Genomic DNA, 13037 nt, shown 5'->3' on the forward strand with positions numbered 1-13037 from the left:
TGTCTTTTTCCACGAATTCAAATAGGTATTTGCAGTGATTTTCTAACTATTTTTTTCCACAGTGGGTTGATATTAATACTATATACTATAGCATTATATATGTATCAGGAATATATCGTGTGTGTGTGTGTGTGTGTGTGTGTGTGTGTGTGTGTGTGTGTGTGTATGTGCGNTAAGAGAAATTTGAAAATTCAATCAATTTCATCATGTTTTGAGTAGTTGTTTTCTTTTGAAAACCATACAGCGCATTCCGGCTCTTTCAAAAATTTAATAAAATCTGTTAAACTTTGATAAAATTCTAAAATTGAAAATATGAAAAACACTTCCTGGGATTTAAGATATCATCCCTAGATTATTTACACAAATGTTCGTATATACTCACACACTTACATTAAATATGTTAGAAATATATCCAACATTCTCAATTATTCGAAATTGATTCAAACAAATTTAATTATAAGACCAATGAAGATAGCTACAACTGAATCTTATTCAGTATCAGTTTCTTTCACGATCAAAGCATTTGATGTGATGTCTCCCCAGTTACTCATATCTTTTTTGATTGATTTTAAATTTAATAGATTTGCATCGGATGCTGAGGCCGGAATACCGTTTTTTTTAGCTTGTTAACCACGATCATGACAAAATACGCTGATATACTCACCGTATCTCAAAATATTCCTTCTAAAATGAGTTTTTTTTTAATAAAGAGGGGGAAGTGATTTGGTAATTATCATCGGTATCAGGCACAATCCTGTATTTCCCAAGCTCTCGCATTCCTTGTTCAGTTGGCTACATCTAAAATGAATATGCAAATTTCGGTATCATTACACGCCGTAAAAAACTCTCGACAATAGCGTGTCATTGGACCCACACTCAAACGCGTTAAGTGATCCACTTCAAGTTTCCATGTCGGTGAAGTCGATCCCATATATATTATGCAGCCATATAGCCATTAATTTCTGTCATTTATTTTTCCACGTTAAATGTGTAAAATGCCAAGTCATATGCATACTGTAAATTGCCAATTTCCATGAGGAAGTTCATTTACTGCGGAGCTGATGGTGGCGGAAGGTTTGTTTATGGCGCGGACTCGTAAATGGTTAGTGGGAATCTCTCCCCGGCACGACACGGTGTACAGTACTGTTTAAACAATAGCACTATCGGGGATCCCATCTCAATACATTGACAGTTCCTTACTATCGAGGGTAGAACACGTTACTCGGCGGCGTGTTTTACAATCCTGTTCTGTTTGATTTGTATTTCGTTTTTATTTAATAAAATTTGAATTGAAGCTCTTGGGAAATATGAGAGATGTTTGATATTTCTTAGAAAAAAAATCCCAATATGTTTATGACATTTCACAGCACCTGTTGGAGCTTTTTTTATACTTCATTGATCATGCAAGAGGTGTGTGATATTCCATCCTATATGTGAGAAGTTTGTTATATTCAGCGATAATTGTGAGAGGTTTCTAATATCTCATCGCCGCACATGTGAGATGTTACGTGCTAATTTGTAATTAATGTGGCAGTTTTGTTTTCATAGCTATTTTTAATATTGAATTACTTGTTTTAATTGAAGCTCATAGGAATGAGGAAAAGTGCATAATTCATGAGAAATGTACTTCATGGTATATTCAACAGGTTTGTATTGTGTTTAATGAAAATTGTGAGATGTTTGTGATATTCCAAATTGGTGATGTTTTATAATATACGTTGGAAAGATTTGTAATATTTCTCAGCATATGTGGAACGCTTGTGATATTTAATGGTAAACATGAGAGGTTTGTGATATTTAATGGTAAACATGAGAGGTTTGTGATATTCAATGGTAAACATGAGAGGTTTGTGACATTCAATGGTAAACATGAGAGGTTTGTGATATTTAATGGTAAACATGAGAGGTTTGTTATACTTAATGGTAAACATGAGAGGTTTGTGATATTTAATGGTAAACATGAGAGGTTTGTGATATTCAATGGTAAACATGAGAGGTTTGTGACATTCAATGGTAAACATGAGAGGTTTGTGATATTTAATGGTAAACATGAGAGGTTTGTTATACTTAATGGTAAACATGAGAGGTTTGTGATATTTAATGGTAAACATGAGAGGTTTGTGATATTTAATGGTAAACATGGGAGGTTTGTGATATTTAATGGTAAACGTGAGAGGTTTGTGATATTTAATGGTTAACATGAGAGGTTTGTGATATTTAATGGAAAATATGAGAGGGTTGTGATATTTAATGGTAAACAAGAGAGGGTTGTGTAATGGTAAACATGAGAGGTTTGTGATATGTAATGGTTAACATGAGAGGTTTGTGATATTTAATGGAAAATATGAGAGGGTTGTGATATTTAATGGTAAACAAGAGAGGGTTGTGTAATGGTAAACATGAGAGGTTTGTGATATTTAATAGTAAACGTGAGAGGTTTGTGATATTTAATGGTAAACATGAGAGGTTTGTTATACTTAATGGTAAACGTGAGAGGTTTGTGATATTTAATGGTAAACATGAGAGGTTTGTGATATTTAATGGTAAACAAGAGAGGTTTGTGTAATGGTAAACATGAGAGGTTTGTGATATTTAATGTAAAACATGAGAGGTTTGTGATATTTAATGGTAAACATGAGAGGTTTGTTTAATGGTAAACATGAGAGGTTTGTGATATTTCGTCGTATGTGTGAGAGGTTTCATATTCACTGTGCACGCGGGAGTTTGTTGTACTAAAATATTAGAAATTGTTGGGATATTTAATGATACACGTGTAAGTTTTGTAATATTGCATTGAACACGTTACGGTTTTGTGATATTTCATGGAACACGTGACTGTTTTATGATATCCAATAATACATTTGGCAGTATTGTGATATTCCGTGATACGCATGACTGGTTAACGATAGTTCAGTGCAAGAACATATAATTTAAAATACCAATACCTGATTACACCATTATAGAACAAAATATGACCCTCGAATGACTACAAGGAGAAGACAACCAGGTTTTCCGGAATGGTTTTGTACTCTCTACCCGGGAACCAAACCAACTGTAATAAATCTGCTGCACCCATTGCCTCACACGGATCTCTACTTCTAACTACCTTTTATTTCCTAGCGCCTTCATTGGCAATACCTCACTATATTGGCTTTAGTGTTGAACGTTCGCCCAGGTGAGGAAACCATTAGGTTCTGTCCCCATGACGGAACATACCAAAGTCTTTGAAAATGGAAGTTGTTATTCCCTTTTTAACGTTCAGCCTTTAAGTGAAATGGCAACAGCTGGTTCACCCGTTGTCAGTATACTGTTACCTGGCGGAATGCTGTGCTGGGTGCCCTCTGTATGGTATTTCAGTGAGGTAGCACCATATAGTCAGCATCAGTACTGCGCTATCGCAAGGAGGCAAATACACCGCTTAACCTGCCTCGGGCACACATAAACTAACGCACGCATTCATTAAACACATGGATGCACGTCCGTCAATGACCTTCGTTGCTAATAAGACGTTAAGCCCTATAAAACCACACCAAACTAAATTCGGAAGGATGGGCGTCTTCTGCTTTCTGTTGACACCCGTCAAATATTTCTCAGTATATGCCATACGAATCAGCATTCTTATTACTCCCTAATAATGGCGTATGAAACGTTGCAATATTCAATAATTTTATATTCATGTTCAACAAGTTATATTTGTAGTTTATAATTGAAAGTTTACGATTATGATATCTATGTTAGATAATACATATATTGGTGGCTTCATCGATTTTATTTGGCAGACGATTTATATATAATTTGTTTTTTGTCTGTTGATGTTGCCTTCAGTCCTATTAGCCGATATCCTTGACTATCTATGAATATTCACATGCCATATCTGAATGACGTAATAATATCAAGGTCGACCGATTGGTCCCAGTCAGGCCCCGGGGACCTCTTTGGTGAACAAGCCATCTCCTGGCAGACAAATGGTAAATTTGTGTCTTTCAATTTGCTATGTAATATTGACAGTAAATTGCGTGTGCCCCTGGTGCCATGCAATGTCGTAACTTAAACAGTAATGCCTCATATATGTCATTGCATATTTATACAAGCATTGTCATCGCTCACCGAAAATACATGCAATTTACTGTCTGTCGTATCATCATGTTGTATATTACGTCGATCTGAACGTTCGTTTGCGCTGCTACACGTTTCGCTGGAGGAGAAATTGGCTTCATATTAAGTCCTGATAATGAGAAAACCAATGCAGTCGAGCTACAATAAAAATCTATGAAAATGAGTGTACCTCCAGGGACACGCCATGGCGAGTAATGATGGAATGACAGTCCGTGTTTGTCAAACACTTCGGTCAGTTGATCTGTGTCGCTCTATCCAATTATCGTACATTGCCATATCCGGGGGAAAAATAATCTTATTAACAACAATATCATTGCTTATTGATAATTCGTGTCCGGAATTGACCGGTAATATAAACATAGGTTAATTAATACAAATCGTGTAGATACATGTTTACAAGGCCTACCCAGTGCGTTGCTGGTTTATGTATCAATATCTGTATAAAAGTGATTTCAATTTTCACTTATTTTAATACAATTTTTCTCTAATAAGTTGAACTGCAACTGTTTCAAAATTAGTAAGCGATATTATCGATAGAAAACAATTTTAAACTAACAACGATGTAATATTGGTAAACGTACGACGCACTCACCACAAAAATAAATACATTAATGCATAAGGGTGTTCCAAAGATAATATATAAACGGTGTACATCTTTGGCTTGGGGTCATGGCATCATCAGCTATGTAAACGGTCATCAGAGGATATACATTTTCAGTTTCTACTCGATTTTGAGGGTGTTATTTGACTAAATATTCCCTTTAATATATTAACGTACGAAAGTAAGTTCATCCGAGAGTTCCTGATATACATTGACCTGAACATATCCCCTTGTGTAAGGTAAATCTGCCTCTGAATCTTTCAGAAGGTTATGGGCGAGTTTTATGGTCGCCATATATGATGATCTCATTTGGGATTACTCTATTTTCTTAGTGATATGAAGACCTATTTATTAATTATGGTTATAAGTATGCCTTGTTGTTTCCTTGTGACTGAATCGGCTCTAACTTTGAGGACCTGACATTAATTGTAATTGACCTACATGGATGATGTCAATGAATATTATAAGGTTCTTCTTGAAAATGTTTTCTTTGTTAATATTTTTCCTTCGTTTTTATTGATTTTGAGTTCGAATAAAAATTTTGTTTATACTTTGGTAGCCTTTTCACTCGTTAACTTTTCTACCTATGGTACACTGCCTTGATTCTGTGCAGCTTTCATTCCACTTATACATGACAAAATTCAAGTTGATGAATTGATGTATATGTGGTTTGAGATTATTAGGTGGTGATCAACAGGTCCATACTAATACATTTAGAAAACACGTTTTTTTTCCAATTAGTAAACTCTCATTAAATCATCTTATCAGTGATTTGTTATTCTTATTAAACCTTATTTGACTATATCTCCAGCAGAAGAATGTCTTTTGAAGATGAACGTAATAGCCACATAAGTGATTGTACCTTTAACTCATTGACCCCTGAAGACTCATTTGGACTCTTCCAATTCAAAGGTTGGAATAGTTCATTCTGTAATTTCAGGGGTGAATGAGTTAAATTTCGGTAATAGTTACAGTATGCCACACATAAGTATACTGTATCATACGTGTTTTTGTCCTTGTAAGGCTTATCGGTGCGGCTAGGGGCCGATACGCTGGAACTCTAAACTGTCTAATCTTATATTGAAACAGAAGGGGGGGNGAGGTGTACTAGTTAAATGAAAATGAAACGATTTGTAAAGTGTGTATATTATGAAGCATGCCAGTACTAAAAAACAGAGATAACTGTGGCCATTAACCCTTTCACCCCCATGTAACTGTAGTAGACACTACCATGCATTGCTCTGAATGAGTCCATTATGGTCCACAGTGGTGAAAGGGTTAAGGATAAGCGAACATTGACATTAAAGAATACAGCACGTCTTTCATTCGCTTCTCTCACCTGCATATGATTGTATACTGTCAAGTTAAGTAATAAATTAAGCCACAATTTAATACTATCTGTTAACTGTATAAAAGTATTCGACTTTCCCGCACTGTTTCAGCCCACCTGTTTGTTCGGACGGTAAATCTTTGACTGTCAGCTCTTTTGTCTAAAAAGTTAATTATGTTATACGAAAATAGTGGCATGTAAAAAAACTAATTTTGATATTTTTTCGTCTGTTTGGAAAACATCACTTTTGTATCATGCATGTATATAATATGCAATCCTACTGTTTATCAAAATTAATTAATTAGATTGATTGATTGATAGGTTTTAAGTCCGCTTCACCAGCAGACGATTAAGATTAATCAGTTCTTGCTCAGTTTAACATAGAGATCGCTTGTGGTCAAATTTTATTTCCCAACAATAATACCTTGAGCTACTGTCCCTTACAATTATAGTAATGCACATTTCCAATTCCTAAAAAATGTTCGTTGAAAACAGATAACGGGGAATTTTTGTTTTATTGGTAAACTATTCCAATCACAATTAATCAATATTTATGTTTATAATTATAGATAAACTTACCTTCAGCACGTTCCGTCATTTTGTACGTTTATTTACGTGTCCCCTGAATCACAACAATGTGTATCCCTACACATGTTTTTTTTTATGCTGCCAGAATAAGGTATATCCGTTACATAGAAACACCTCACATGTTTATAAGCTATGCTCTCATTTAGAAGGGCAATGTCTTTCCTTCATTAACGTTGGCCTGCCCACGATACATATAGAGCTCACATTCCCTGTCAGTCTAGAAGCCATAATAAAACATGATTAGAAAAGTCGAGGAAAAAAATGGCAAACAGCAGTTTGTATTGATGGGAGAGAGGAGGTCGAGTAACGTCTACACACACCGCGCAACTATAGGAGGTCTGCTTCCTCTGACTGTCGGGTTATACCAGCCTAGTCAACTGTTCGGGAGCACTAAGGCAGGCAACAGTCATTCGACAATTTTCACGATACAAGCTTATGTTTCAAAATAATGTATTTCTGTAGGAGTCGAACATTTTTGTGTTTAAAGAGATTATCTTTAACCTAGTAAAGACGGAACATTTTTTCGCCCTTCCAAAAGTAGTTTTATTTTAGAATTAGCCTTTGTCTATCATAGTGGTTCATGCTCTCTGTAACGTTTCATGTAGATGTGCTACCTTTGTATAGGGGATCCCCGTACTACTGATTACAACTCTCATTATGATATGGAAGCTTTTTACCGGCGTGACCAAACTTTATTAAATCATTTATGAAAAGAAACCAATACATTGTGAAACTTTTATGAACAAAAAATAATGAAGATTAGAGCTGGAAGAGAAAAAAAAAATGTTTAGAAAGTAAAAAGTTAACGTCGCCAGGCAGGATTCGAACCCTTAATTTCTGATAACAATAGTGTTGCTTTAACCAAGCGAGCTACCGATCATCAGAATTTCCCTGGCCCAGTGCTGCTATAGTTATATTTGAAACAAAATTCAGGGGAGGTTATCTTATGTATGAAATACTACTTAAGGATTATCTATTTATTTTGCCAACAGTGGAGCAGGGATCCTTAATAATCATATCGTTAAAGGTATGGGGTCACCTGCCCGCCCAAGTGGGTTTTCTCCGGGTATTCCGGTTTCCTCCCACATTAAGGCTCCCGCGCGCTAACATCCAGGCCAACAAGAATGATTTATATAAGTTGAAATAACTTGTATCATAATTGTTGTAAAATAGATAAAGTTTATTTTTATATTTAAATACTTATATTTCATTACCAAAGATAAGCTGTCTCATATCTAAATATCATAAGATGACTAGATATGACCATATCTGCTTTAAATAAATACACATCCATCAGTGCAAATGACTATTGCTGTAGCTATCCCCCTTGTATAACACCGGGACTAGATTAGCTACTAAGTCCGTGGTATAACACAACGTTAGATATACAAAAATCATGGCTGATTCAACGTCACACACATTTTGTTTATACTTTCGACGTCGTTTCCTAATCTCATCGTTGCAGAGGTTTACATTCCCTAGTCTGTGAGTCTGAGAGTCACGGTATCCCCCACAGTCGCCTGACAGCAGCTGTGTGTAGTGGGAGCTAATTACTGGTCTATTTGCTGATGACGTCGCGGACATACAGTAATATCTATCAATAGTGGTAAGGCCACTGATTTTGATATCATCTTCAGCCCGTATGTATTTTGTCTGATTGTGCACTTATGACGATTTGCCGTTGCGATTATTGTGTGCGTATATATTTATAATTAAGACCTATTATTTAGGAGGCACGGTAGTCTAGTGGTAGGACGCCGGGCTCGTGACCGAATGGTTTCGGGTTCGGGTCACGTCACGTCACGGCACTGTGTTGTATCCTTTACTCCGCTTGTTCCAGTCTACTCAGCTGTAAATGAGTACGTGGTTGGGCAGTGCTAGAATTGTTGATTGCTAGCTGTGAGCGCCGAAATGGCAGCACCGCCTGTATGCTCCCCAGGGAGTTGAGAAAGACGTTGGCTGGTTGCAAAGGCTCTATAACCACGGATATTAATTTGTGAACCGCTTTGAGACAACCTGCGAACTAGGTACGATACGAACCAAAGCGGTATATAAGGGGCCGTGAACTTCGTTTTTTGTTTCATTATTATTTGCGTTATTTTTCACCATTTTAGGGGTCAAAAATCAAAAGTGCTTCAGTTACACTAAATAATAATATGTAAAATAAATACCAATAGTGTATAATTTTCCCCTTTGTTGCATGTTGCATGTTATTTTTATCATATTGAACATTATAAAGTTGTACAGTAAATTTGAACCTGCTACAATTAAAAAAGGCGACACAATGACAAGTGATCAATTTAGTGTCAAAAAAGGTGAAATTCTGGCCTTTTGTGAAGCTCAAGAAATACACATTAATACACATTTTCAAAATATCCGCCGAATTGGGCATTTTTTTTTAAATTCTTGTAAAAAAAGTTCTACAAACAACAGTCATCTAGTTTTTTTTACATATTTTTCAGATGCGTGTTTGCTATTAAACTTGATCATGATTTGTTAAATATTACAAAAACCCGGTACACCAGATCAAAACGAGACTTGAACGTGATTTAAACCTCAAAAGAGTACATCCATAATTAATGTTGCAATGAGATGACATAACAGTGTTAACCTAGACCAAGCTATTGATAACACGAACATAAAACTATACAAGTTATAATGATCAGCCATTCAGAAACTAGCAAACCGGCCAAGGCAAATAGAGTTATCTACCTTACTGTAACATATCTTTAAGGTTTGGCTTAGCATCATTTTTCAACTAAAAGTAGCAAAATGCTCAATCGAATTGGAGAACAGGGAAGCATTTTTGTTTGTTTATTTACTTTTTTTTATATTAATGGGCGTATTCAATTTCATGTTTACTGCAATTACTCGTAGTTGATTGTTTAAATTAATTGAAAAACTAATGAAACTTTAATATAACTATCATTTTCTATTAAGTCGATTTTATACAATTATAGCATGGTGATGAGGTCGATACATGGTTTAATCAACCTAGGTTAGCAATATTGACCTCGGACTGCGTCCTCGGTCAATATTGTATCAACCGAAATCACCATACTACAATAGTTTTATTATTTTAATTGATTTTTTCAAAATTGAAGAAAAAAATGTAAAACAATATAGTTTTCCATTTTTTTCCCCCCAGAATCGATTTATAGCAGGTCAATAACACTTTTTTCTACCAACTTTTTTACAAAAATTCCAGAATCTATTTATAGCAGGTTAATAACACTTTTTCTTCCAACTTCTTTGAACACCTGTTCCAGAATCTATTTATAGCAAGTTAATAACACTTGTTCTACCAACTTTTTTGAACACCTGCAAACCACTCAGGTTTATAACTACTTTTACAGGTGGTCACATGATGTTGTTTCAGCCAATCAGAGTCAGCTCAAAATCAATTAAAATAATAAAATTGGTTATCATCTATGATATAACAACGTTTGTTCGTACATAAACGCAGCTAGACTTTGAAATGAAAAAAATCATGATAGATAAAAAGAAAATCGATAATAAACGTTAATTATACTAGAATGTATAGGTTTTATAATTTACTATTTGTACCAAAAATATTGGTTGTAAGAATTGAATATAATCTAATTGACTGATGACTGGAAAAAAACCCGGGGTTGTGTCATCTTTAAGAAGGGTGACAAATGCGCAGCAGGAAACTACCGGCCTGTTATTTTAACATCGGTCGTATGCAAAGTCTTGGAATCCGTCATAAGGGAACACAACAATTACTTCTCACAGAAGCAGTACGGCTTCATATCTGGAAGGTCAACTTCCTTTCAACTTTTAGAAGTGTTGGATAAATGGACAGAGGCTCTGGATAAAGGACAGAACATCGATGACTATAAAAAGGCTTTGACACCGTTCCGCATAATCGGCTGATAAGTAAATTACATTCGTATAACTTCTCAGAACAAATAATTTCTTGGATAACAACATTTTTAAAAGGCCGGAAACAGAAAGTATCAGTAAACGGCGCGGACTCCGAATGAACCGATGTCACATCAGGAATCCCCCAAGGAACTGTTCTCAGACCTTTGCTGTTCGTTATATTTGTAAATGATCGTCCAAGCTCGGTCCAGCCAGAAATGTATCTATTTGCAGATGACACCAAGATTTTTAAAATAATAAAAACAGGGAAGATAGTGCTGACCTCCAGAACGATCTAGATACAATGTGTAAGTGGAGCGACACATGGCTACTTAAAATGCATCCCGACAAGTGCAAACACATGAGATTGAGTAAGGAGACAACCCGAGGACAGGAAACCCCCGGACCAACCGATCATCTCTACGGGAAAAACTGACAGACAATCGCCTAGGAAAAAGATATCGGGGTTAAAAAAGCGAACTCCATGTTTGCACTCCTCAGGAGAACATTCCAATTTATGGATCAAAGATCGTTTGTTCCATTATACAAATGCCTAGTACGCTCACAATTGGACTACGCGAGCCCTGTGTGGGCACCAACCTAAAAAACACATCGATATGATAGAGGGTGTACAAAGAAGAGCAACCAAGTGTCTCCCAGGCATGAGTAACCTCAGCTACAGCCAGACACTGGAAAGACTCCAGCTACCAACATAAGCCTTCAGACGAGCAAGAGGAGACATGATAGAACCGTATAAAATTATTAATGGAGTATACGATCAGGAATGCTGCAATGCAGTAGTGTTATGGAAAGGATATTTTTTTTTTAATTTTCAGTCGTCATTCGGTCGACAGACGAAAAATAATAAACGCTGCTGTGGAGCTTTTATGTCAGATGCTTATTTCAATCAATCAAATTCGTCAACGCTCGTCGACACATGAAATCAACATTTCACAGATTTACAAACATTATTTCAAGTCACCTTTGCGGTAAGTTCAGTGGATTATTCTGACCATGAGCTTGACAAGTTTTAGATAGAGCTAGAGGTAAATATATATTTCTTTATTTGTTCGCTAGCAAATCTTCAAATACATGTACATACAAAATTAAATGCGAGTACCCGGCCTAAAAAATAAAACCAGTTCCGCGACTCGTTTGTGTACCGGTATATGTACAGGGGAGGTTTTTAGAAGAGCGTTGGTCTACAGGAAAAAAATACACGCGCGGGTATGGTCTATCGTCAAACAATCCATAGTTATTAACCCTTTCACCACTATACACCATAATGGACTCATCCAGATCTACATAGGGGTGAAAGGGTAAACCAATGAAAATCGTCGCTACGTCGCAAACATGGTAGAATACGTTATAATAATTATATGATACATGTTATTTTCAACCATATTATTCTCAACGGAAATCAAATTACCTCAGAACACTATTCATAAATCCTATGATCAATTATTGTTATCAACATGTGCTGTAGAAAAGTCACACAACCATTCACTTAGTCTTTCGATAGAGATCATTGAGTTATTTGGACTAACAGTCCTAATCAAAAATAGATCATCTGTGTGTCCGTATTCATGAAACCGTTCTCATGCTCAATCATGGAATTTGTACTCAAGCCTAATTTCTTGTTCCGGTTATAAAATATTTAAAAAGTCTTATTTTGTCAATTATTTTTGGGAAGAATGAAGAGACTTAAAGATGAATACTGTTTTCAATGTTTACATTTGACTTTTTGAACATTTGACATGATTCAAGTGAGAGTAACAAGATAGCTAGGTTGAGCACAGAATCCATGCTTGAGCATGAGAACGGTTTCATGAATACGGGCCCTGGAATTGTGAAAATGTCGATAATTTAGAAATTTAATTCAGCCCGAAATAAAATCTTGCTTCCACGAATATTTGCAGCAAATCTCGCCCGTGTGCTAAACACAATCTTTCATTCGTTCAATGTCATGTAGCGAGAGCTTGTTAAAAAACATATATCGGGCCCTGGGGTTAAGTATTTATGTCTACCATATGTTTACTGAGTTTCGGGCAAGATTTTCAAACAGACTTGTAATTCCAACAGAAACAAGCTGTGCGCCTCTCCTGGCCGACAGGTTTTGTTTTCAAACGAAGCTGAATTTATTGAAATATTACGATTTCCGCGATACATGCCGACGACTGACTGACAAACATGGAATACAAGGAGACTTCGGGAAAGTCCTACGTCACCGTTATCACCGTCATCATCATCTCGTTAGGATTAATCTTTTCCTTGTTTCAGATTTTGCATTTTCGTGAGCCTTGTTATTTCGTTGCCACTACTCCAGTTCTCCCTTCAGGGACCTGACATTACTTGGAGTTGACCTAGATTTACTTTGCGTAAGTTGTTACCTTACCCTTCTGGAACACATGGTCTTATTTTCTCCTTGTACTTTTTGAAAATAAATATCTTGTCTTTGTTTATATTCTGCCTTCCTTTCAATTATTTTGATTTTCAATTTCGCTTTTGTTCACATTT

The 13037-nt window shown here is 35.9% G+C and overlaps 1 protein-coding gene across 1 annotated transcript in view; it reads right to left on the bottom strand.

Moving 5' to 3' along the window:
• The window catches only part of LOC110462260 (tetraspanin-33-like), a 68365-nt gene extending 61393 nt beyond the window's left edge, over positions 1–6972 (bottom strand). The window contains exon 1 of the mRNA XM_021516162.1: positions 6627–6972. Coding sequence (XP_021371837.1) covers positions 6627–6645 — 19 coding nt within the window. The 5' untranslated portion in view covers positions 6646–6972. The remainder of the gene's footprint in view (positions 1–6626) is intronic.
• Positions 6973–13037: the final 6065 nt, after the last annotated feature.

This window comes from Mizuhopecten yessoensis, unplaced genomic scaffold (assembly GCF_002113885.1).
Source record: "Mizuhopecten yessoensis strain PY_sf001 unplaced genomic scaffold, ASM211388v2 scaffold1429, whole genome shotgun sequence".
Classification (NCBI taxonomy): domain Eukaryota; kingdom Metazoa; phylum Mollusca; class Bivalvia; order Pectinida; family Pectinidae; genus Mizuhopecten; species Mizuhopecten yessoensis.